The 24,155-nt window shown below is 38.8% G+C and overlaps 2 protein-coding genes across 10 annotated transcripts in view; one reads left to right on the top strand and one right to left on the bottom strand.

Moving 5' to 3' along the window:
- Positions 1–21,416, bottom strand: part of sptan1 (spectrin alpha, non-erythrocytic 1) — a 35,004-nt gene extending 13,588 nt beyond the window's left edge. For 3 of the 9 annotated variants that reach the window (XM_067423971.1, XM_067423974.1, XM_067423976.1), the window contains exons 1-26: positions 21,297–21,416; positions 10,446–10,685; positions 9,920–10,045; positions 9,377–9,517; positions 8,985–9,265; positions 8,454–8,598; positions 8,123–8,277; positions 7,877–8,012; positions 7,594–7,695; positions 7,341–7,478; positions 7,101–7,211; positions 6,923–7,000; positions 6,630–6,785; positions 6,305–6,509; positions 5,921–6,102; positions 4,822–5,065; positions 4,590–4,712; positions 4,231–4,448; positions 3,838–3,930; positions 3,582–3,716; positions 3,333–3,481; positions 2,642–2,701; positions 1,997–2,195; positions 1,788–1,892; positions 537–569; positions 379–414 (exon numbers count right to left, since the gene is read on the bottom strand). In XM_067423971.1, coding sequence (XP_067280072.1) covers positions 379–414; positions 537–569; positions 1,788–1,892; positions 1,997–2,195; positions 2,642–2,701; positions 3,333–3,481; positions 3,582–3,716; positions 3,838–3,930; positions 4,231–4,448; positions 4,590–4,712; positions 4,822–5,065; positions 5,921–6,102; positions 6,305–6,509; positions 6,630–6,785; positions 6,923–7,000; positions 7,101–7,211; positions 7,341–7,478; positions 7,594–7,695; positions 7,877–8,012; positions 8,123–8,277; positions 8,454–8,598; positions 8,985–9,265; positions 9,377–9,517; positions 9,920–10,045; positions 10,446–10,682 — 3,588 coding nt within the window. In that variant the 5' untranslated portion in view covers positions 10,683–10,685; positions 21,297–21,416. Of the gene's footprint in view, positions 1–378; positions 415–536; positions 570–1,787; positions 1,893–1,996; positions 2,196–2,641; positions 2,702–3,332; positions 3,482–3,581; positions 3,717–3,837; positions 3,931–4,230; positions 4,449–4,589; positions 4,713–4,821; positions 5,066–5,920; positions 6,103–6,304; positions 6,510–6,629; positions 6,786–6,922; positions 7,001–7,100; positions 7,212–7,340; positions 7,479–7,593; positions 7,696–7,876; positions 8,013–8,122; positions 8,278–8,453; positions 8,599–8,984; positions 9,266–9,376; positions 9,518–9,919; positions 10,046–10,445; positions 10,686–13,463; positions 13,613–16,970; positions 17,086–21,296 lie in introns of those variants that run through there. The other 6 variants (XM_067423975.1, XM_067423978.1, XM_067423977.1 and 3 more) reach the window with 4 other exon arrangements.
- A 1,778-nt stretch (positions 21,417–23,194) lies between these two features.
- si:dkey-228b2.6 (uncharacterized protein LOC563918 homolog) lies at positions 23,195–24,153 on the top strand. Its single transcript, XM_067424052.1, has 3 exons — positions 23,195–23,400; positions 23,477–23,660; positions 23,825–24,153. Exons 1-3 carry the CDS (start codon positions 23,336–23,338, stop codon positions 24,137–24,139), a joined length of 564 nt encoding a protein of 187 aa, XP_067280153.1. The 5' UTR covers positions 23,195–23,335; the 3' UTR covers positions 24,140–24,153.
- Positions 24,154–24,155: the final 2 nt, after the last annotated feature.

The raw sequence follows: 24,155 nt of genomic DNA, 5'->3' as shown, positions 1-24,155 counted from the left end.
GACTCACGAGCAGAACAGCTGTGAGCTGTGAGGGGGTGAAAAAAGCCAATCAGGGCAGAGCTCAACATTAATATTCATGACCCTTCCAAACAAGGCAAACAGAGCATTACACCCTAGAGACAATTTATAGGGTTGTAAATGGACCTGTAAAACTGTATCTGGACAATTTTTGCCCTTAAATAAGACACACCCTATTGTTTCAAATCATTCTAGGGCACCTTAAAAGAACCAGAATGTTCACCAAACAACACTGTGGTTTACATAAAGGTCAAACAAGACCCTGCATCAAAACTATGCATGCATACATCTCAAAAACTCAGGATTAGATGATATATTAGATTATGTCTAAACCATTTCAAATCCAATATGTTATAGTACCTTCCATGGCGATGTACCCTTAGAGTCAGTTTCATCCTGTGAAATAAAATATAAATACAATTAACCCACAAAAACATCAAATTATATTCTTGTGTTTGTTTAATGTAAACACTCCAATTGTTGTACAGACAAGATGAATGATATAAAATAATAATGACCTTGCAAGGAGCTGAACCCAGCATCTCTAGTTGCTGATGGTGGGATAAAGGTAGGGTGGATGAGGTAATGGAGGGTTGGAAGGAGAAAGGGAAAAGAATAGGCAAGGTCACCACATCTAAAATGTTCATAAATTCAGGCATACAAATGAACATACAACTCTGATGTATACAGTGGTTGCCTTAGACTTTCAAATTGACTGTAACTTTGACGGATCGGGTCATAAAACAAGCTTTTGTGGCTGAAGAGGCAAATATGAACAACATGATATTACAAAAAATAATTACAAATTAACAATTGTATCTGCCTGAACTCAAAACTTTCCTCTTGGTCTAGATTGATTTAAAACTGGGTGCTCACCTGTGAATAAAACACATCAAGTGAGACTGATGCAATTCAGGAAATCGTCATTCGATTTTGTGTCTTTGTCTTGGACAGATTATTCCAGCGGCAGTTTTAATTTTGTACTGGCGGCTACAGCCACGCTCTACTTACAACAGATCTTGATCTCAGATCTCGAGATTTTTTGTCACGGCTAAAACAATTCAGTCAATTACGGAATATATTTGGTCAACTGTTAAAGCAACCTTTGGATGTATACGCCGACACTTTGATGTAAATTATGAGCGGAATGACTCATTTAAAAAAAAATCACAATTTTCACAACCATTCAAAAGTTTGAGGTCAGTAAGGTTTTGTTAATATTTTTATTTAGCAAAGATGCGTTAAATAGATAAAATGTGACTTTAAAAGGACATTTATAATGTTACAAAAGATTTCTATTTTAAAAAATGCTGTCCTTTTATATTAACTTTCTATTCATCAAATAGTCGTGAAAAAATTAATCACAGTTTTGACAAAAATAATATAAGTGCAACTCTTTCCAACACTGATAATAAAAGAAATAATACAAACTGATAAAAGAAAATGATGGTGTTTTGAGCACCAAATCAGCATATTAGAATGATTTTTTGAAGGATCATTTGACACTTAAGACTGGAGTAATAATGCTGAAAACTCAACTTTGATAATCAGGAATAAATTACATTTTAAAATATATTAAACTAGAAAACAACAATTTTAAATTCTAACAATATTTCACAATATTACAGTTTTTACTATATTTTTGATTAAATACATAATAGATAAGAGACTTCTTTCAAAAGCATTAAAAAAATCTTACCAATCTCAAACCTTTGAATGGTAGTATATGTATAATAAAATTCACTGTGTGTGTATAGTGTTCTTCTCACCTGGGCCTGCACAACCGGAGCCTCTTCCGCCATCAGTCCTTCAGACTCCAGCTCAGATGCCACCTTATTTATGTCCCTCAGCCGAGACTCATTTGCTTTCAGATCCTAGTAAACCATAAAAAAACAATAGTTGACAATTAGGAAACACGTACAAGTCAATGCTAATGTCCCATGATAAATGTGTCTCAGATGTGTAGGGGGAAACATACCTTCTGGAAGTCATCAAACTTCTTCTGCAGCACTTCCACTTGCTCCAGGTCAGAGCCGACCTCCTCATTAGTCAGCGCTGACTCTTTCTCATTGATCCACTGTTGCAGTTCATTCGCCTCACGGAAAAGCATGAACTTCTTGCAGCTCTTTTCCAGCATGTCCTTCCTCTTCTCTCCCAAGTCTTGCAGTGTACCATACCTGAGAAGGAGAGAGGGATCAAAAGAGAAGTCAAAACCATAAAATGTAACTCCCACCTCAACACAGGGTCTGAAACATCTCCCTCTAGGAGAGGAAATGAAAGGTGGAAACAGACAAGGGTTCTACTACTGACAAGAAATCTGTATAGTCAGCCACTGAAAATGCAGAATTCAATCTAAACACCAATTCTATGAATGGAAAAAGCTTAGAATTACAAAATCGTCAGAAGAGATGTGAACTTCTATCCCTTGATGGAATAGAAGAGTTGAGGAGGAATGAGAATTATCTGATGGATAGAGGGATATAATAGGAAGGATAGAATGTTAGAGGACCTAAAGTGTGATAGAAATGCCAACATGGATGAGAGGAATGAGGATGAGGGGTTTTGCAACGATTGATCAAAGGCTTCTTTGATCAAAGGAATGACATAGGTTGGGCCTACTCACAGTTCCTCCACCTGCTTCATGCGCATAGACACGCTGCACACCTCCTTGGTGACCACAGTCCTGCCACACGGCAGGGCAAGCAGACACATGCAAGCATTTAAATTAAGAAAGAAAGAAAATAAAGGAAAAAAGAGGAGTAACGAGGGGTCAGAAACATTATTGAGAGTTAGTTTTTAACAGATGCCCTTTATGAGCTACAGGAAGAATAAAGATATTAAGAGGCTATGTGTTAAAAAGAAATGATTTTGTTGGAATGTAAGATGTGAGGTAGAAAAATAACTACACATAAATGTTCGCAAACTTCTCATTAGGGCTTTCAATGGATAAAAAAAGTTTTTTAGTTTCATATGTTTTAAAATGTAATGTATTATTCCTTTGGTGGAAAAGCTGGATTTTTATCAGCCTTTGCTCCAATCTTCAGTAACATGATCCTTTTGCTGCTTTTTTTTTTTCAGGATTCTTTAAATAAATACTTCAGGAATTCATCCTAAAGAAATCAATTCTGACTTTTGATCGTTTTAATGCATCCTTGCTGTATAAAAATAAATAAATCTTTTTTTGGTGTAAATCTTAATGACCCCAAACTTTTGAACTGCAGTATACATTGACAGCCCTAATGTATATTCAACATCCAGTGAGAAATCTACCCACAATCATTCGATAAGAAAACTGAAGGCAGAATGACTCTTACTGGTTCTCAATCTGCTCCTGTCGCAGAGTGATGCTGCCCTGTTCATCTAAAAGGTTCTCGCGAGAGGAAGACTGAGTTGGGTCCAACTTTTTCACGTACGCTGCGGGAACAAAGCCCTGCCTGTCGTTCACTTCCACTTTCCACCAGTCCTGAGGACAAGATAAATGTATTACTTGAATGAGTCCAAAGTGTCATTTAGGTCCAAACTGGCATGCTAAGTAACACATGTAGTGCGCCCAATTAAATCACCTTGTTGGTGCTGTTTAGCAGAGTGAGGATGTCGCCCTTCTTCATGGTGACCTCACGTGGACTCTTCTCCTGGTAGTCATACAGAGCAAGAACCAGCTCCTTACCGGTCTCATCATCAGTGGGGGCCACTTGTTGCTATTGATGAAATCCATGAAAAAGGACCACATTTTCATTGACATGAAATGAACAAACTTGCACATGTTTTCTATGTTATTGCCTTTTAAATGAATGTAGTAGTGTTGTAATATGGTCTTACTCTGCAGGCCTGAGCTTGTTCTTTTAAGGCCTGGATGCTGCTGCCATATGCACTCAGATCAGACATCAGTGCCTCATGCTTCTTCAGCAGTGCCTGTAAATGATAACAATGAGATTTTAATGCTTTATGATCCTATGCTATTTAAAAATGTATTTATTTTACATTTTACATTAAAAAAACAAATGAGACACTACAAAGATTTTTTTTTTAGCTCAGCCAATTAAGCACTTTAAACATCATATGTATGAGATGCTACATTAAACGAACATCAGAACAGTAACTGAATTACTTTTCCCCCTTATTTTGCTCAAATATGAGGCTATGACTAATTTCAGGCCTCTAAACCTAAAAGAGGTCCGTCCTAGATAAACTCTAGACCCCCTCCTCATTTACCTCTGCGGAGTCCTCGTCTTTGCCATAGTCAGTGCTTCCTACAATGGGCTCCTTCTCCCTCATCCAGGACTCAGCCTCGTTGGCATCAGCAAAGTACTGCTGAGCCTGAAGGGAGTCCTCCAGATCCTGTCTACGCTGGGTCGCTTTTCCCTTTAGTCCGTCCCAGCGGTTGTGCAGCTCTTGGAGCTTAGCTTTCACATCCTCCGCTGCAAAGTGACCTGAAATGGTGGGGAAAAGCTTTTTGATTTTCATAAATACTTTAAAATGTATTGTTTCTACATTAACTAAGGATGTTTTATTTTGAAACAATGCCTAAAACAAAGTCAGTGTCTTTTGAAAATGCTAGAATTAAATCCTACCCTCCTCAACCATGGCCTCCCCCTTCTGAGTAACAGCCTTGATTCTGGGCTCATGACCAGAGATTTCTGCCTGCAGAGCCTGGTGTTTCTTCAGAAGGTTCTGGACTCCAATAAGGTCTTTTCCTGAGATGGTACAAGAAGATCATTGTTTATAGTCATTTTAGATGGTCTGTAAAATGCCAACTTCTTTGACTAAGACCTAATGCCCTTCATGCCATTTAACTACACTGACCCCTGTTGGTGGAGGAAGCAATAGGTTCCTTCTCCCGGATCCAGGTCTCCTCATCTTCTACATCCCTGAAAAGTTGCTGAAGGCGCAGAGAGTCTGAAAGCTTCTGTTTACGGGCGGTCATGGGCTCCTTTAGGGCCTCGTAGCGTGCCACCAGAGCCTCTTGTTTCTTGCGGATGTTATCAGCATCAAAATGGCCGGCCTCCTGAAACTGCCTGGCTTGGATGGTAATGCCATCAATACGGTCCTGTCAAGAGGAGAGAAACAAGCTGTCAGTTAAGATGAAGCAAGTTTAGAAAAACTGCCAAATGTACAAAATCATACATACAGGTGTCTACATATCTTACATATCAATTAATATAAAAAATTACGGCTGTGCAATATTGAAGAAAAATTTGATATGCAATACCTTGTTAAATAATGCAATATTCGATATGCAATACGATATTTCTTTGTGTAAAATCTATTTAAATTACATTTAAAAATCTTTAAAAGCTGACAGGATACAATTTATCTGTTTCACATTCTTTCTGGTAAATAAAAGCATTTCTACAACTTCTGAAAGTGACCAGCAGTATTTTAGTATTTAAAAGTAATATCACAAATCTGTCAATATAATTTTAACATCAATGTAAATAAACAAAATAATTTAATACCTTAATACTTTAATTAATTAAAGGCATATTTAAATACCAAAACCTCTTTGCTTAATTTGGTAATATATAGTTATATCAACCTAAAACTTAACATCAAGAACATCCAGGTAATCAAATACAGCTGAACTAAGGCTGGATAATTATTTTTGTCATTTTAACTTATCTTTGTTATTAAAAATAAGAACTACAAACAACAGGACAAATACAATAAAACAAAGATACAAATTAAATAAACAGTGTTTAAAGTTTTCTCAGGTAAACCTACATTATATCTATTTAACAGTAGCATTCAAATAAGAAACAATTCAGAAACTGTTTAATCAAATGTAAATCTAAAACACTGCATAGTCTTCACATTAATTAAATATACACAGATTCATAATAAAGCTACAAGGTTATTACGATATATTGTGCAGCCCTATTAACAATTATTCAGACATTGTTACCTGGTGGGCAGCCACGTCAGCCTCCAGCAGAGCATGTTTCTTCTGAAGGTTCTGGACGCTGGTCAGGTCTTTTCCAAAGTCATCGGAGGCCAGGTGTCCCTCCACCTCATACAGCCACAGCTCGATGTCCTCTACATTACGATTGAACTGCTGCTGCTGGTTTGCTTCACGTAACTTTATCCCTACAAGAGTAAAGGATTTAATATCATTAAAAAATATTTTACTTGTTTTACATGTTTGCCACAGTTTAGAACTAGAGCCAAAAAATTATCTAGAGCCTGACAGAACTAAATGAACAGTGGTTGTTAAATTAGATGCCAGTCAGATGGTCTCTTCCAGCAATTCTTGGCCACACTATATTCACACTCTGAGATATTCTCTCACCTTTGAGCTCAGTTGCCTCTAGAAGTTTCTTCCACTGAGAGCTGACCTCATCCATTCGGGTGGATACCTCGCCGGAGGCATAGTGTTTCCGATCAACCAGCTCCTGGCCTGACTTCTGCAGTGCATCAATGCGGCTCTGATTAGCAGAGAGCTCGGCCTCGAAGGCCTGGTGCTTCTGTACCTTGCCCTGCAGGTTGGATGGATCCTAAAAAAAAGGAACAGAGATGGGGAGGAAAAAAGGATGAGAGAAATAAATAAATAAATAAATATAGACAATTGAATCCAAATGTGCAAAATAAGTTGAAGTCGTTCTAGGAGAGCATACCTTGTAGGCCTCATCAGTGGCGGTCTTCATCTTCTCATTGATCCAGCTCTTGAGCTCATCAGAGTCCCGGAAAAACTGCTGTAGATGGAAAGAGTCCTCCAGGGCGGCACGGCGAAACTGAGCACGCTCATGAAGAGCGTTGCGTCTGCTCAGCAGCTGAAGTAAAAAAAAGAAAACGTGTTTAAGTCATAGTATTACCAGTGATTCAGCACTCTTGTCAGCAATAATTGAGAGGAGGAAAGTGCTTGCGAGGGTGAAATGAAGGACATTTTAGGGTGCTAATCTCCACTTACTGCATCTCTGCGGGTGGCCACATCCTCTTTGGCGTAATGATTGTTTTGGATCAGTTTGGTGGCAAATTCATCCAGGGCCTGTACATTTTGGTACAGAATTAAAATATTTAAAAACTAATATTTGTCAAATTATTTGTACCAGGCCTTGAACTATACATTAGACTGTGTGATTTCTTACAGTGATTTTCTCTTCCTGGGCACTGAGGGATTTCTCAAAGTCTTCGTGTTTCTTCAGAAGAGCTTCAACGCTGTCCAGAGAATCACCTAGATCTTCATTCAGCAGGAAAGCCTTGGGGAAAGATTGAAACCTTTGCTCTCCGTTGTAAAAAAAAATCTTAATCTTTAAAACTGAAATTGTTACATGTTTGAGAGAAGATCTTCACAATATAAGATGAATGACTTCTACACAAATTCATACCTCTTGCTTGCTCATCCAGTTGTCAACCTGCTCGGTGTCCCTGTAAAAGAGCTGCAGGTCCATGCACTGCTCATACTGCTGCCTGCGTAACTCCCACAGCTCCAGAAGAGACACTTTTTCTTCAGAGAGTATACCCAGCTACACAAACAAGCACAAAATGGGGGTCATTCAGATTCTCACTTTGGATTTACAAAGGCTTTAATGATGAGTTTGCAAATAGTCTAAAAAAACACAGATGCTAGGTTAGACGCACCTTTTCCTTGACTTCCTCAGAAGCATAATGCCCAGTGTTCAGCAGAGCTTGCCCAGCCTCATCAGTAGATTTGAAACTATCCTCATGAGCGTCAATCTCGCCCTGATAAGACATTATGGAAACAATCAGTCTTTGAATGTCAAGCATCCTTGGTAAAGCAATACTTAATTGGCATATCACACTCTTGACATTTTTAAGGAAAGAAATGTTGTAAATCCAATATTCAATCCAAACATAATTTCCCCATGTTGCTCTACTTGTTTAGATGTTCAAAGGATAATACCTTATGTTCCTGGTGGCGGTCAAGCAGGGCCTCAGCTCCAGCCACATCGTTGGCCAGTTCATCTGCGTTGATCAGAGCCTTCATCTCTGTCACCCAGCTGGTCAGATCACGGAAATCTGCAGTGAAGCGCTGCAGCCTAAAAAAAACAAAAATCATAAGATCACAAGTTAGCACTGTGTATGCTGAGTTTAACACTAAAATCTCAATTTGAAGTGATTAAAAGCAAAAAGGTGCATTTTTACCCACCTGTAGGAGTCATTGAGTCGAGCATGTCGCTCAGCCGCCAGGGTACGGATTTGCTCCCAGTTGGTAATGAGTTCGTCTCTTTTCAGGTGGATCTGAGCGGCATTTTGGGGGTGTGTCTGCTGCAGACGGTCTGCCTCACCACCAAGAGTGTTTACCTGAAGAGAGGAGAGCATCACTATATCACACAAAGAATGACTGCACATTGCTTTAACATAGGCGTATGTGCAATAATTTGAGTGCAAAACATGAGAGAATAAATGTATAAAAGTGATGAGCAGAGGTCTGTATTGTGGAATAGAAAAAAAAGAAGTGTGTATATGCTTAAACTGACCTTGTCCTCCAAGGCTGCCAAGTCTCTTTCCAGCCCCTCGTGTTTCCGGAGCAGGGCTTGAACGCTGGCGAGGTCACGACCAAAATCATCAGATGCCATCAGCTGCTCCTTCTCCTTAATCCAGCTGATTGTCTCATCCACATCCCTGTAGGCCAGAACCAAAAATGTCAGTAACTGAAGACAATTTTTAAAAACAGCAAGTAGTGATTAAATCAGGAAATCCCAAAGAAAGATTCATACAATACAGCCGAACACTGTACACATGTCCTGAAAAAAACAATAACTAAAAATAAAAAAAGATAAATATAATTTAATCCACTCCAAAGCAACTTTTATGTTTACTATAAGCAAACGCTGCAGTCATGTCATCTGCCACGCATGTTAAATGCTCAAACTCTTTAAAATATCTTACTGGCTGTTTTTATCGTTCATCATGTGGAAGTAATTGTTCTATGTGGTATGGACTTCCCTATTCTCAGAGAAATACAATTACTAAATGTTAGCTGTTGGTGTGAAAAACCCTTAACTTACCGGTTGAAGCGCTGCACCTCAGCAGCTCCAAACAGCTTGCCCTGCCTCTGCTGAGCCAAGCCCTTCAGTCTCTGCCAGGCAGCGTTCACCTCCTCCTGCTTCTTAAGGATGAGCTCAGCCTCTGGGTGGTTCTCCTGGGTTAGCTTACCGGCTGCCTGGTTCACCTCATTCACACGCTCCTCGTGGGCTGCCAGATCTGTCTGGAACTCCTCAAACTTCTTCTGTAGAACTTCCACATGCTCCAGGTCCTGCCCAAGCTCCTCCGAGGTGGCAATCGCTTCCTGCAAGAAAGTTTTATCAGTGTGTCTTCAAATATCTTGGACGAAATTATTTTTTATAATTTACCAAATGCACCTATAGCACAATATATGACATCTACTATGGTTTCTCACCTTGTCACTGATCCAGTCCAGAGCATCCTCGCACTCACGCAGATACTGCACCAATTTCTGGGCCTGCAGGAGACGCACTCCCTTCTCTTTAGTCTTCTGCAGCAGCAGGTCCCACAGACGGTGAAGCTCCTCTAGACGGGTCTGAGTTGAAAGACAGACCGTTAGGATCAAAACAAAATGCTATTCTTGTCACACAGTTTTTCTAAGACAGCTCAGCAGAAGTCTACAAGTCTAGAAATGTTGTTTCCTGAAATAGAAAGTCAGCTTGGACAGTAATAGAAAGACTTAAGGTACACTGAAAAAGAACACTGCACACAGTTCTATCAAGTGACATGCACTGTAAAAATAAAATTAAACATGTTTCACCGCACTCAAGTACCTACTTGAATAAAAGCACCATAATTTACACTTTTTACTATTGGTCGCTGAGAGGTCCGGTAAGGCGTGAAAGACTGACCCATATAGGATGATGTTAAAAAACTAGAAATTGCACTTTTCATAGTTATGGAAATGTAGCATGTGGTATTAAAAAGAGTCTCTTACTCGGATGGTTTCAGATGCAAAGTGGCTCTCAGATATCATGAGGTTGCCAGTCTCATCCAGTTTGACGATGGCCCCAGCGTTAGCCTGCACCTCGGCCTCAAAGGCTTGATGTTTCTGGAGCTTTCCCTAAGAGATGGAAAAGAATAAAGCCTTGTGAGATGAAAATAATGGTAAACATGCACACTATGCAGCTTTTAACTTCTCGTTGTTAATCAATGTTTATTGTGAAAATGCATTTCTTTAGAGAACTTTGCAACTCTGTATGGCCTAATTTCAACCAACTGCATAATCAAGTGCATGTGTCACAACATAAACCTTGTGATCAAAGTCATTGTATGCATGTGTTCAATATGTATTAAAACTATTATAATCTGATGACTCTACATAGAAATTTACTGTTGATTACAGCAGACACCTTTCGCACTTCAGGAACCAAAGTGACAACACATTTTAGTACTTTTTGTTGGTGTTCATATACACGAGTAGAAGAGTCACTTTGGAAACGTCTAAATTGCTTTTCTCTCACCTGTAGGTTACTGGGGTCCTTGTAGTTCTCATCAGAGGCAATCTGTAGCTTCTCTTGGATCCATTTCTCAAGCTCATCTGCATCTCGACGGAAGAACTGGAACCGATAAGAGTCTTCGAGTTTCTGTCTGCGCACAGTAGACAGCTCCTTGAAACGACGGTACCGGTCCAAAACCTGCTGTCGGCGCTCCTGGATGTCATCGGCTGACTCCAGAACTTTGACTCCACTGACATCCATTTTCTAAAAGAGTGAAAAGCCTTTGTTAATAAATCAATCTCCAAATGCCAAAAGTCCTTCCACATTACTTTGGGCTTAATACAGCAAGAGTGTTCTCTAAAAGAAAAAACAATGGGGATAACTTCCAAGTAATAGCAAAAAAAGGAACAATTAAAAAATATTTCACTATGACATTAGAACCATGTTTTCATTAAAGTATGTTATATATTGCAAATAAACAAAAATTATACCACTTAGTCTATATAAAACACTCACTCGAGAGAGGTACCTTTAAAAACAAGCGGACATTTTAGGAGTTAAAAGACACAACTCTCCCCAGCAATGGCCAACAGCTGAGCACATGGGGGGCCAGGCGGACATTCCTCATGCTTCTGAGCAAACCGCCACAAAGAGAGTGCTGCCATCAGCCCTCTGCTGACTCTGAACACAACCCCCACCAATTCAAAGCCCAATCCAACTGCAACTGTCCCATACTGTCAGTAGGGAGGGGGCGGTGTGATTTCAGCTGTATTTGAGGGTGGAGGGGATGTTAGTGTCCAGAATGACTGAACCAAATGCCAGGAAAAGATGGGTCACACCCAGGTTACAGTCTACAGCTCTTTTTCAACCAATAGCATGACGTGATCTAGAACTGCTCCAAATCTGTCCACTGCAGAAAATGCAGATTTGGCCCAGAGAAACTGGCTTAACCGCTGCCTGCAAAACTACTGTTCTTGAACAAGAAACTGAATAAAGACCATGATGTGTCATGTTTATTTGTAGTTAATAGGTAATATAATGACCAAAGTTTTTATGTCAGTGGAATCGAGAGCTGATTTTCATAGAGGTTCGATTTCAATCTCCAGACTGACTGGATTTCTAGGAATGAGGGTCTGCTGTTGATCAGTTTCAGAAGAGTCAAAAGTGAAAAAAAGCTAACCAAGGACAAAGAGTAGAAGAATTCACTTTGCACGCAGGTGTGAACATCTGGAGTGATTCCACACTGATGTGTGAACATTCTTCATCTATTTCAGTAATAGCCATGGCAACTTATTAACCCTTTCTGATTCTGTGTTTTTATTTATTCGTTCATTTTAAGCTAAATGTTATTTTCATGCCAAGCACATTATAATTTAAAATATAATAAAACTCCTGGAATTACACGACACCATTTTAAACCAAAACAGATTACAGATTTTAAAACACTAGTATGCATCATACATTTGCTGCCTTTGTATATTATTACAGAGAAAATCTGATCATACACTAAACCACTCTCTGTACACCGTCCCATGCTGTATAATTTGTGTACTGACTCAGGAGTGGTCACCGGTCAACTAGCGATCATACACAATACGATTTTCTGTGAAATCTGTCAATTCCAACTAGCCAAAACTAGCCTACAGTATTGACTTGAGGCAACTAGACTTACAAATCAGAGCACAAATCCATGCAAAAGTCATGTAGTGTATTCCAGCCTTTACAAGACTATAAAATATTTAATATTTAAAAGAAATTGTAGAACTTTAAAATTCTACTTAAAAATTATAATGAAAGAACTTTCTATATAAAATCTTTCCTTTCTGTGAGAGAATTTTTTTTTCTAAATCCGACAATCGCATTGCTGTGTGATTGCATGTGGAATAGATGTCATCAGACATCACATGCTAAGATCATTTGAGGGCCATGTGCTCCGTTTGCGGAAACAAATCCATTATAGGATGCATTTGGGGAGGGTTCGGGCTAATCCAAGGCCAAAGAAACTGCCTGATTTCATAAAGAAAATAACTAAACAGCATTTTTAACAATGTGAAGAGTGGCCAGAATATGGAGTCAGCAATGTAATGCACTGTCAGCCTGGATCAATACAGTCTTTTGTTATGCTGGCCAGAACTGCCATCTTTATTATAACCCCCCCAGAAGAAAAGAAGAAGATGGTGGAGTGGGGGGGCTGAATGGGAGGAGAGAGAGAGAGAGAGAGAGAGAGAGAGAGAGAGAGAGAGAGAGAGAGAGAGAGAGAGAGAGAGAGAGAGAGAGAGAGAGAGAGAGAGAGAGAGAGAGAGAGAGAGAGAGAGAGAGAGAGAGAGAGAGAGAGAGAGAAAAGATGGAGGTCAAAATGCTGTTAAATATGAAAGGTACAAAAACGGCATAGGCTTATGAAGTCTTACGGAGAATTTTGATAATTAACCACAGGAGATCAGCTTAATCAGTGGCTGGCTGCTAAGTACAAAACATCCGCTTGATAGAATGAGAGGAAGATAGAAAAAACAAAGCAGATAAGGAAGTGATTAGCTAATGGCTGATCCATTATTGAGGTCCTTGACTCAATCATAACTTCTCAAGAGACATAAAACCCATCCAGAAGAGCAAAGTGATGAACGACCGAAGATCTAATGCACAGCTTGCGCTTTACTGTGGAAACATTCTGTTTTTGTCCAGATCAGCTGGATGGATGGATGCCACCCTCCCCCCAGCCTCTCCCAAACCGATCTCAATGACCGCTCAGATCAGACAGGGGATTACAACTAGCTCAGCCTGGTTTCAGTCTGACAGCTCTTTGGGGATAGATGTCATGACCATTGATCTGTACTGTTCAATTACGCCGGCAAATATGCGTTGGAAAAAACGTAATAGGCCACACCCATGTGCCGATCAAAAGTCAGCAGACGTGCACACTCAACCCATGATATATCTTTAAAAACCATGCAATCTCAGTATGAATTGTGACATTGTTTTCAAAGTACTTAAACATGAAATAACAGTTATAAAGTTAAATACACAAACAATATATTAAAAACTCACTGTAATACACAGCTACGCGTTCACGGGAGCCTCACTGCAGTCCAGCTGTAGCAACAGATAGCGCCTCTAAACGCGACTGTGTACTAGTGATAACACAAACTCAGACGTTCTTCTCCCTCCCCGTTCCTCTCTATCATTTGTCTTAGTCTGTGGCTTCTGAATCCAAATGAATACGGCAGTCCAGCAGCACTCTGGAATGCTCCTCTCTCATTCCCACAAGCTCGTTCATTGAGCACAGCTCTTCAGTAACTGCCGCTCACATTCCCAACACATGATGACACAGGCAAAGTCCAACCTCTCACCCTCCTGCTATACAGTGCCCATTTATGATTTATGAACAGGCAACCATTACAAGAGCTTTATAACATGACTGGTGAAAACCATTTCATGTTCTTGAGGTTTGTGTAATAAAAAAAGTACAACTTTGCTGTTGTACAACCACTACGGTCAGAACCACAAAGCCACAAACCAAAAAAAAGGAAGTATGAGCAGTCAACAGAATAAAAAAAAAAAACTAAGCAAGTCAATGCTGCCCATTAACCGTTTGGCTACATCTGACATTCTTCTTTTGTGTTCAGAAGAAGAAAGAAATTCAAAAAGGTTTGGAACAACTTGAGGGTGATTAAATGATGACAGAATATTTTTGGGTGAACTATCTCTTTAAGGATATTCCCACTCCACCCAGACAATCAGGACAAGGCTCCCATTCCCACTCTCCTGATAACGAGGTTGTCCTCTGATAGACATTCTTAAGATTCTCTCAGAGAAGAGCTGGGATATTAATAACCACAAGCCTGAAGGTGACACAGATTTCCAAAGCAGTATGCGGAAGATAATAAGTGTGCGAGACGGAACAATTCATCAGGTTATACTAGTACATCAAAGTGAACCAATCATAATGCCCCGTTCACAACCGCCAGCTACAAACAGCGACATAGCGGCATGATCCTATTAATTTTCAATGGAGAGCTGGTGATTTCCGGCAACACAAGTGAGATTGACCATTGAGATTGCAGAAAGTAGGTGCGTCAAATCACGCGATAAAACTTCAGAAAAGCTTAACTGTATGCAAATTAGCAGCGAATTTCACGAGTGACCACCAATAGGAATGAAGACTGTCAGTGGAGCTCACGTCCCCATTTCGAATTCAGGTCAGACAGGACGTAACCACATACATGGATATAATAAAATGATACGTACTATTGGCAATCTAAAAATGTGTGCTTGTTGCACGTCTACATTTAAAGAAACAAACCTGAGTGTCCATAAGATGAGACAGCTGAACATCTTAGTGAGTTTGATTCATACATTGATAGTTTGTGTTGTTAATTACATGATGCAGTGAGCAGTTTAGCACTGCTGTTCATATTAGTGTCCCCTGCATTATGTTGATTAATATTAGACAAGAAAACTGATAATTTGTCGAATTTGTAAATTCGATTTTTTTTTGTCATTTTGGCAGTATGAGCGATCGTTAATCTGGTTAATGATTTAATGCACCGAGCACTACTGTAGTTTATATCACAACTAGAGATGGGCATAGATTTTTTTAATATCTAGATTAATTTTGAAATTAATCTAGATTAATTAAAATGGCTCATCTGAATTCTGCCGAAGGCTTTCAGAATGTGTGAGGCACCCCCTCAGATACGTTACGCTAGGGGTGTAACGGTACAGATTGCTCACACTTCGGTTTGTATCATGGTTTTAGGTTCACGGTTTCGGTACGGTTCTATATTTACTATGTTCAGGGAAAAAAGGACTACTGTCAAATAAAAATAAAGAAAATAAGAACAGATCATTTAAATACAAGCAGCAGCACAAATAAATACTATTGAGCAAAGATACTGATGGATTAAATAAACAATGCTTTTCAGGTTTTTCAGGTGGGTCTAACAATAGTTTTTAGGTAAAGAAATTGAATAGAGCAATCAAATGTAAAACAATTGCATATTTCACTGTTTAAATTAAAGATTATTTCTTATTAAACTTACACAAGCTATTCAATCAAGAGCAGTGACCGATGTCCTTATCTTTGACATTAAACAGAGTAAAGGCTACTGCCACTTTAAGACCCAAAGCAACGATATTTGTCCTTTTTGTCGACTCTATACAGTTCACTTAAGGCATATACAGACGATGTCTGCTTGGATACTCATCAAGATGGACATGTTGACATACTTTCTGTGTGGGTTTGTCCGTTCAAGCGCAAAGACTTGAAAGATAACTCAATATTTTCACGCTGTGAGAGTTTGCGCGCTTTGGGACGAGTGCACACAGACAGATCTTCTCAGTGCACGGGCGAGTTCTCATTCGCATCTTCTGGCTCTACACACGGGCGATGATGGTTAAAACGACTGGTCATATTCGGACATACGGCAGCACTCGCATGCATTGAACAGTTTACAAAGAGAGGCTGTTTTGCCCACGTTTTTCTTTTATTATCTCTGTTGTAATGTATCACTGAGAAGCCAGCACGTGTATCCATCGACAGAAACATACATAAAGCATTATTTTCAAGTTACAACCCATATTAAATACGCGTCATCAGATGTGAGATGAACCGTGGTGAAAGTGCACCTTTGGCACGGCACCCCTGCTCTCGGCACCCCGGTTGGGAAACACTCGTACAGAGACCCAGCTCCCAACCCAACTTTGAGAATAGATTAACGGCGTTTTTTTTTTTTTTTTTATCGTCCGATAAAGATTCTTTAAAGATATGGTCAGATGGAAGGCTACCAATAACATTAGAGCGAAAACACTAGGAACAGAACCTCAGGGCTTACGGTTACAATGCTTAAGATTCTTATCAGATCACAAGGTGATAGAAAAAATTTCAGTGATGTAATAAGACATCCATTTCCTCAAGCATTCATTTTTCATAACATGGATGGTGTTCAGCAAGCTCTTATTAAACGCACTCCCACTATCAGGCTGGGAAAACTGAGAACTAAGTGAGGTCACGCTAAAAGCCTGGAAGTTTCCATGGTAACACATCTGTATCTGAGAAATGGTGACGTCTGAATGGGAGGATGCAGGCCTAAGGAATTTTGAGGAAATGGGTGGGATGTCTCCAAGGATTTAGTTTGGCTAATAGTAACTGTTCGAAGAGTCCAAAAAGCTGAAATAATAGTCCCTGCATGCAACTCAATTCAAAAGGCTACTTGAATATAGCTCCACGAACCCCAAGAATTAAGATGCACTCAAATTGAGCCCATCCTAAACATGAAATATTTATGATTATATTGAGCTGCAGGGGAAAAAAAGGTTCACTGCAGCCTCTCATCCCAGCTGCCAGGGATCAAATCATCACACGCAGGCGGATTTCAAGAGACTTAATCCGTGGTAGAATGTCAACTAGGCTACATCACGCACACCCACACAATAGCATGCAACAAACACACAAAACCTGGAATAAAGCAGCACTTCCATGCATTAACTATAAAAAAGCACCCACAGACAAATTCATTAAATCGTGTCCTGCATGTCACATATCCTGATACTTACTTTAAGCCCAGGTTCTATGTGCAATGACGTTTCTTAAGATGAAGATGGGTGCATGAGTATGCAGAAAACAAAACCCCACTCTCACTGCATTTGTCTAACCTTCTCCTCTCCCTCTCGCTGCAGTGCTGACAAAAGCATCAGCGCTGCAGTGACGGGCCAGTGTGGGGAGACAGCCAAGGTAGAGCCCAGCCCAGCCCATGCGTCTCTCTTTTTAAGAGAACGAGCAAAATAACATTTCACTTTCTTCCTTCCTACACTGACGATGCAAACGCTTTCAATTTATTTTCCCATTGCTACCACAGCAAATCAGGGCAGAACACAGAGATAGATACCAACACAATCTCATCGCAACTTATAACTATTTTACATTTTGCAGAATCGGTGGCTCATTCGTATGAATTTGTACGTTTTCATATAATCTGCGTACGCCCCTTTGACACGTATGTTTATGGGTGGGGTTAGGGGCGGACCTTCATGCTTGCTTTTTTTCTAATAATCATTACATTTCTTTGTACAAATTCACATGAAATTGCCACCTCATAAAATAGTTACAAATTCCTGTGAGATCAGGTTGGAGATGCAAACTCGCATATTTTACCTTGAGTTTGGGTTTAAGAAACTTGGACATGGTAACAGGTGTCTCGGGGGGTGGCTACAAGGCGTAATGCAAAACATCATTATTGGTTAATACAAAAAGAACCGGGACAAATGCACATGAACCATTAAATATATTTTCAATTCACCTATGTGAGCAAAAGTAGAGCATGCAGTATTATAGCAGGTCATGCAACACAATAACACAAGCAAAGAGTCCATGATACATATCAAAGTGACAACGTAGACGAAATAAAGGTGTCCCTCGGCATAGAGCCTAAGACGGCTTCAGGTTTGTGTTACACGCAACCTGAAACCAGAACAATGGCACAACACACAGCATTTGGCCTGTTTTCTATCATGTACAGCCTTACAAGACACCTTCCATGTTTAAATGTGCACAAATAATGTGATTATTACCAAAAAATGTTAAAATGACCTAATGATTTCCTCTCAAGCCATCCTAGGTGTATATGACATTCTTCTTTCTAAATAAACACAATTGGAGTTATATATTAATAAATATCCCGATGCTTCCAAGCTTTATAATGACAGTGAACAGGTCTCACGTGTTTGAAACTCGAAAAAGTGCATTCATCCATCATAAATGTACTCCAGAGAGCTCTGGATGGTTAATAAAGGCCTTCTGAAGTGAATCAATGGGTTTGTGTAAGAAAAATATAAATTTTACACACGATGTAAAGTAAAATATCTAGCTTTTGGCCGACCGCCTTCCATATTCTCACTTAAGGTAAAAAGCGTAACGGCTGTATGACGTCGGACGTGGCGTAAGCATTTTGAACATTTTAAGACACTTTATACTTTCTTGTTGAATATGGAAGGCGGTCTGCCAGAAGCTAGATATTTTACCTTATAACATGTTAAATATTAATATTTTTCTTACACAAACGCATCACTTTGCTTCAGAAGTCCTTTATTAACCCCTCAGAGGCATGTGGAGTACATTTATGATAAATGGACACACTTTTTTGAGCTTCAAACTTGTGGGCCTCATTCACTGTAATTATTAGGGCTGGGTAATGACAACATTTTTATATAATATATATAATATTTAATTCAATTCGATTTTGATTCACTCCCATTATAAAGCTTGAAAGCACATTAATATAACTCAGATTGTGTTCATCAAAAAGAAGAACATATACACACCAGGGTGAGCCAATCTTGGGGTAATTTTCATTTTAAAGTGGACTAATCCATTTATTAAAGAAGAGGTTTACATGAGCAAACCTTTTCACTCTTGTTTACATGCAATTTTCATTATTCTGATTATTCTCTATTGTGGTTATTTTCACCACCATTATCCACACAACCCAATGTACAGCACATAAACTCACATAGGTGTGTTACTGGTCAAGCTCTTCCAGCACATTTGTTTGCCGGTTTCTTTGGTACCCGGTTTGTTGATGCTCCTAAAAATGTTTCCATTTGATTGTTTTCAATCATCAATACTACATTTTATAGGTGACGTGCAACATTTTCTTCAGCACCCCAAAAATGCACATGCTCACTTTGATCAGAGTGGAGGAAATGCAATTGAAGTGTTTTTTTCCATGCCTGATTAAAACACGCAACATAAACAGGTACAGATAAAGTTTAATCTGAATATTGCCTAAATCTCATTATAATCACATTATGAGGGTGCATGTAAACATAGTCAGCGACTGGTCACTTATTAATAATCTGCATCATTATGGACACAGAGCTGCGAATCAAGTCTTTTTTTCCAGCGGCACCCTAATGACCTGCACAAACCGTTTCTAACAGTCACAAGGAAATTAAAATATCATCATCAAGATTGGTTTAACATCTTGAGCCAAGAAGAGCTCTAAAATATGGCGGTGTTAAATTAGGTTTGCCTAATTTATTTTCAATAACGGAAATTCTTGGCACAAAGTATGACACTTGGGAGGGGTCAACTAAAATAGTTATGCAGCTGCACTTGCAAAGGAAACACGTCTCAGAGGACACCCCCACCCTTACGAGCGTGTTATGTGTTACGTTATGAGACAGGAGACCACACCCTTTGAAAGATTCTCAACAATTTCAGCACGCATGCCATCAGCCTCTGAGGAAACAGGATGGGGAGTACAATAAAAAGTGCTTGTTTCCACTGCGGACTGTCTACACACTGTTAAACAGAGACAGACAAAAGTGATCCATTACAGGCAGTGCAATGTTATTTCTTAATGCATAACTTCACTAAGGCACCAGATCTGAAAATAGGCCTCAAATGCTGAGTAAGAGCAACTAAAGACTTGATTGGACATTGACCGATACGTTTTATGTGCAAGTGTCTGTTAACTGACATTCAGAACAAAATTTTACCAACTAAATAATCATCACACCAAAACACCCAATAACCAAATATCATTAAAAAACAACAACAGCACAATACTTAGCAAAGCAATATTTCGGCCTATCTCTGCATATTACAATGAATAAGGGGCCCAGTGTGAGACTATGAATATTGCACAGTTTATAAGCAATGCATGCTAATGTCTGAACACAAAAACATTCATCTTTTTGGCTTCAGGGGCTTTTTCATATGCTCAGCGGGGCTGTTGGCATGTCAGCATTTGGCGTGCATATTAAGTCACTCCTTCACCATAAAAGTCTATGGGTTCAAAAAGCAAGGGAGCAAATCGTTAAACCCTTGCAGGCATGTTCAGAGGCAGCAATATTTGTATGTTTATATATAACATAATATATATAAGCCAAAAGACAATGAAGTGCAGAATTTAATATACTGACAATATAAGAAAGACTATGCAGTACTTTGCCTGTGTATATTTACACGAGCAATTTTAAAATAATTATGACTTTCCCTCAGAGTTTATATTGCATACATTAGTTTATTAACAATAATACAAACCAAACGTTGTTATGATTAGCTGTTTTTCAACATTCATTTCATAATTTCAAATGAACCATCTACAAACAAACAGCTATGATTATGTGTGCAACTGTGTATAATAAACTGTGCATGTAAGAAAACAATAAAAGCCTAGCAAAAGACCCTGGCCCATATCAGAGCATTAATCCAATGACAGACCGAGAGAGAAACAGGCGCTGGGCGGATCCTCTATGGCCTCAATGTACAGATGTCTATATATTTACATTAACCCAATAAAAATATAAAACGTGCGTGTTCTGTATCAGTAGAACAAGGTGCGTTGTGAAATAAATGTCTTTGTTTGAAAGAGCATTTCGAATTGGAGGAGGTTGCAGGTTTATTTGCATGTACAAATGCCTTCCATATAAACCTAATTAATATAAATATAATTAAATCTGGAGTTTATTTAACAATTCAAAAGGTCTTTGTGTAATGCTATAGATTTAAATCAGTATTGTACTGTATCAGTACATAATGTTTTAAATGTATAATCAAGCCGTGAATATCGGTTAGCTTGGCAGCTAACAACTCCATTGGGCAGGGCAATGAAAGCTTGTCTGAGAAAATATATTTTACTCGCGATGTTCGCACAACAATGTAATAACAGTATATTTATAGCACAATAAGAAAAAATTGCGGTTCTATATAACATTAAACAGATGAAAATGGTCGCTGAAACGCCCAGCACGGCCCACGGCATAGCAAACGCGACATAAACCAAACCATTATTTTAGTTAGCAATAAAACGTCCTGCAATTGTGTTTTGTTTGTAAAAATGTACAACTGTATAGCTGGAATTTTATCTAATAGCCTACCTTGCTGGAGGATTTTCTATGTTTTTCTGGGGCTGGGTGGCAACGGGTGGCGACCTAAACGAATGAAATAGCAGCGTAGCCCGAGCTATCGAATGAAACGAGCTGCGCGAGACAGTGACATCATGCACTGCAGCAACGAGCCGAACGCTAACGGAAAATGCCGAAGTGGTCAAGTGCGCCCCATAGTGCTGCTCACCAAAAAAGCGATTCAAAACCCGGTGCTCTACATTTAACACAAAATAATACATTTATTTATAGCTTTTTAGTAAGGTATAGATATAACGGATATAAAGGTTGGTTCCTTTGATTTTGCAGTTTGCTACTGTGGGCTAAGTCAGTCAATTTTACAAATTTAAATAATATAATTTGGTGAATTACCTGACTGTAGCTTAATTTAATTGATTCAGCATCTTTTTTTAATTCGTTGCACTGCACTGCAGTACTCCTGGTCCGGAAAATGATTATATAGACCATAATAAATTTGGTCTAGGGTTTCTGCTTTGTCACAGTGTCTTGGCACATCCAGACAAAATTTGTGTGAAATAGGCTAGGCCTATAAATTAGAAGGACAATAATAAAATAAAATAAAACAGATCTATTGAAACAGTTTCTGAGGCTGAGTTTCTGAGAAACTGTTTCTGAGGCAAAACAGATGGCATCATTTTCTTTCCTGACAAAGCATGATGTTCATGTAAAAGAGAACCTTTTGTAAATATAATATAGTGAAACAGAGAACACATTCAAAAGAGCCAGCAATTAATAAGGTCTAGCTAGAGGCAGTGCTTTGGCTTGTAAAGATAAATCGTTATGATGCACATTCATTAGAATAATATGAATGAAATGATATTCAGTCTTCTTTTTTGTAAGGCCAATTCACACACTTTTGTAATCTTCAAATTGCAAATCACTCAAGTCAAGAGTCGTTCAAGAGTCGCACCCATTCTTTCAAGGCCCATTTTTGTCTTTTGTTTTGGAGACTTGTTCTTGAACTATTTGTTTCTAAAATACTTTTTATAAGCATGCCATTTTCCATGTCATGAATATGTATAGGAGGGAGGGTACAGAGAATTGGGCAAGGAGGAGCAATACATGTATAGGCAATGTCGCAAAATCTGCCTTAAAAACAAGCCCAAGAAATGTAACATTTGAACAATTTGTTTAAAATAAGGTAGGCATAAATCCTTAAAGGGTCACAGTAAAAAGTCTATTATTTAAATATTTGATGACTATGATAAGTTTCCCTAATGAAAAAATAACCCACATGTGAACCCAATTTAATTTAATAAATCTATTTTATACTAGGTAGGCTATATACACAAAATACTTGGGACCTTAATGATGAAAATGTCCCCATTGAAACCCAATAATAGTCTTTGTTAATGGGCTTTCATTCAAGGCTTCAAAATAAAAAAAATACCAGATTTTCCCAGGTTTAGCCTATAAAGCAAAAATCGCTTTATTCCTATTTTTTGCTACTGCATATTATAAAACCAATTGGGTAAATAATGCAGATATAATTGTGTGGGTGTAGAATGGATGTCAGAGTGTGGTTTGTATGCGTGTAATAAAAAAATTGTGCGTGCAAAGGACTGTAATGCAAACCACAAATCCAACCATTGTGTGCATCAGTGGAGCTTTGCTGGCATCTAATGGGAAAATTAAAATCTTACTGAAAGCCATTTTTTAGATTTCAACCTCAAATTTGGAACATAACTTGTTTAGATGCTTTGATTTTCTAGCAGTCTTTGAATTCAATGTTTTATTAAATATATATTTTACATAAAATAATCTTCATAAATAATTGTACACCTCTATAATATTTATTTCTTTACTTTTGTTTGCTGCTGCAAAGAATCCTACAAGCATCATAGCCTAATTACAAATGAGCTATTCACGGGTTTTGTGTAAATCGCCCATTAACACTTCGTACATAAAGGAGAACCATCAGTAGTCGCAGTGTATAAAGCACAAGATTCATCGGCAAGCCTTCATTACTCTGGTCTGCATTTCTGCTCACGTCTGTAACCAGAGTTGAGGAAATGCCATCGTGTGATTTCTGCGGATACGGACCGGAGGGGGATATCGACGGTGTCTCCTTCTACAGGTAAGTTTGTGATCAGGTTTTTTTTTTTTTGACGGTAAAAAAACCATTCTGTTACTGATTTTCTTGTTTCGCTCAGATTCCCATTACAAGAAGAGTACCGCCGCCATTGGATAGTGAATATGGGGAGGGACGTTGAATGGACTCCATCTGAATCCTCATCTCTGTGCTCCGCCCATTTCACTCCGGATTGTTTTGAATCTGGATCTGCGCGTTTACACTCAGACGCGATTCCGACTTTATTTAATTGTACACAGTCGATGGTAAGTGTATCCATCTATGGAGAACAGACTTTGGGTAATTGAGCAGCCTAATTTATGGGTTTAACTGACACTAAAATATTATCCATACGGATCCTTCTACAGAAGGGTTTTAACAAACAATAATGTAAACATTATACTTTAAAATTACACTTTTTCTGTTTTAGAGTCAGATTCTACAGGACACTGAAAACATCCTTTCACACCAAGGAGGACCAGAGTCAACTAACTTTTCCAGATCTCCCTGCTGTGACTGTTATAAACGTCTACAGGCCACAGAAAGAAATTACCAGCAGAAATTAGTTGCTGCTCAGCTTCAGATAAAAGAGTACAAAAAGAATCTAGCGGAGGAGTCACGGAAAGCAACGCAATGGCAGAAGAGAGCAATAATTTTGCAGAGTGCAATCAGAGCAATGAAACAAAGGTGGTCAATACCTGCAACGAGAAAAACATCTACATCTAAAACGAATAATTTGAACTGAAACACATTTAGACATT

This window comes from Pseudorasbora parva, chromosome 18 (genome assembly GCF_024679245.1).
Source record: "Pseudorasbora parva isolate DD20220531a chromosome 18, ASM2467924v1, whole genome shotgun sequence".
NCBI classification, from domain to species: Eukaryota; Metazoa; Chordata; class Actinopteri; order Cypriniformes; family Gobionidae; genus Pseudorasbora; species Pseudorasbora parva.
The sequence above is the reverse complement of the archived record's forward strand: the minus strand, read 5'-3'. Positions and strand labels throughout refer to the sequence as shown.

Coding starts and splice junctions, on each gene's coding strand:
- si:dkey-228b2.6 (XM_067424052.1), top strand. CDS start 23,336: ATGCCATCGTGTGATTTCTGCGGATACGGACCGGAGGGGGATATCGAC. Junction 23,401..23,476: donor GACGGTGTCTCCTTCTACAG/GTAAGTTTGTGA, acceptor TGTTTCGCTCAG/ATTCCCATTACAAGAAGAGT. Junction 23,661..23,824: donor TTAATTGTACACAGTCGATG/GTAAGTGTATCC, acceptor TTTCTGTTTTAG/AGTCAGATTCTACAGGACAC.